Source organism: Amphimedon queenslandica, unplaced genomic scaffold (genome assembly GCF_000090795.2).
Source record: "Amphimedon queenslandica unplaced genomic scaffold, v1.1 AMPQUscaffold_6547_Cont21495, whole genome shotgun sequence".
Taxonomy (NCBI): Eukaryota; Metazoa; Porifera; class Demospongiae; order Haplosclerida; family Niphatidae; genus Amphimedon; species Amphimedon queenslandica.
The window spans coordinates 536-1,893 of NW_003553162.1; the positions used below are offsets into that span (position 1 = coordinate 536).

The 1,358-nt window shown below is 34.3% G+C and overlaps 1 protein-coding gene across 1 annotated transcript; it reads right to left on the reverse strand.

Annotated features, from left to right (window-relative positions):
- Positions 1 to 484: 484 nt before the first annotated feature.
- Positions 485 to 1,352, reverse strand: LOC109592018 (uncharacterized). The gene is made up of 3 exons (XM_020007593.1): positions 1,239 to 1,352; positions 1,135 to 1,194; positions 485 to 1,071 (listed from the first exon to the last, which is right to left on the reverse strand). Exon 3 carries the CDS (start codon positions 1,028 to 1,030, stop codon positions 665 to 667), a length of 366 nt encoding a protein of 121 aa, XP_019863152.1. The 5' UTR covers positions 1,031 to 1,071; positions 1,135 to 1,194; positions 1,239 to 1,352; the 3' UTR covers positions 485 to 664.
- Between the last annotated feature and the right edge of the window lie 6 nt (positions 1,353 to 1,358).

Here is a 1,358-nt window from a genome sequence, read left to right on the forward strand (position 1 = left end):
GAAAGGAAAGAGAAAGAGAGGGAAAGGAAGAAAGAGGGAAAACAGAAGTATATGCATGTACAAGATGAAATGTTGAAAGAGTAGCAATACATCATTTGTGTATATGCATCTCTTACAAGTGTTAGGATTGGTTCTTAATTGGTCTCTTAAACCCAACTTAAAACATAATCATCATCACTGTCTTTCTTGTACTTCTTTATTTTACTTTATATTCTAACATACACTCTGTACATGATGAAACACAAACTACATTATTCTCATGAAGTCAGGACCATCCACTAATTTAGTTTGATGGTTAGGCTTGACAAAACTTGGTATAATCTTGGACTCACATAGGCTGGTAAGCATCAAAGATGTAATAAAAATTGTTCATTCTTTGAGAGCACATTTATAGTACTTTAAGTTTCAAACCTTTTGCAATTTGCATACCGCACAGCTAGAACTAAACTTGCGTCATTTTGGGGTTATTTTGAGATTTGCAAAATTAAAATCCACAAAAAATCTAGATAATAAAGCACAACTGGCAGAATGGTTTAATAATAAAAATTAAATACATGAAAATGATTTTTGGGTGGAACAGCAAAAGTTTAATTCATAAAAAGTTTCCAGCTAAATGGTAGCATATGGCATCTACATTATAAGACATAAGAACATAAATTTAAAACTAAAATTCCAAATTAAAATCATCAAGTGCAATGTCATCATCATTAGTTCTAACTCTTTTCACAGACTGTTCTAACTGAAGTGCACCCTCCAGAGCTGTTGTCCATTTTTCCCTCAAGAGATTAGCAGCAAATTCTATTGGTCCCCCAACACTAGACAGAGCCTCAAGATACTTCACACAATGCTTCTCTAGGTCAGACTTAGAGTCCAATAGATTCATCATAGATAGAAAACTTGAGGCTATAGCATCATAAGTAGGTGACCTCTGAACCTGCTTGGTAATGATTTTAGCTTCAAACAGTTTGTTAGCAATTTCTTTAAGAGAACTTTCCAAAAGTTCTGCAAAGTCTGCATGATTCTCGTTCATAACCCTTTTAATCTTTTGCTTAGCTGCTTTAATATCAAAACCTATAACAACAATAACACAGGCAATAGTTATAATGTATATGCAATGTAGCTATCATAGTGTACCTCCTTCTCTTCTTCTTTTAACAGGTAGAGTTCCATTACTACCACTACTACTAGCAGCATCTAATGTACACTAAATAAATAATAGTAAATTGGCTTAACATTACCTGCAGTAGGATGAGTAGTTCTTCGTGACCTGTGAATATACAGTGTAACAGGCTTAGCCACACCTTCTATTGGGACAGAGTAGTGCAATGTTGGAACAGCATCAGGTGCTCCATAAACTG

Bases quoted from the DNA above. Each gene is read 5' to 3' on its own strand.
- LOC109592018 (XM_020007593.1), bottom strand. From the start codon at position 1,030: ATGAACGAGAATCATGCAGACTTTGCAGAACTTTTGGAAAGTTCTCTT.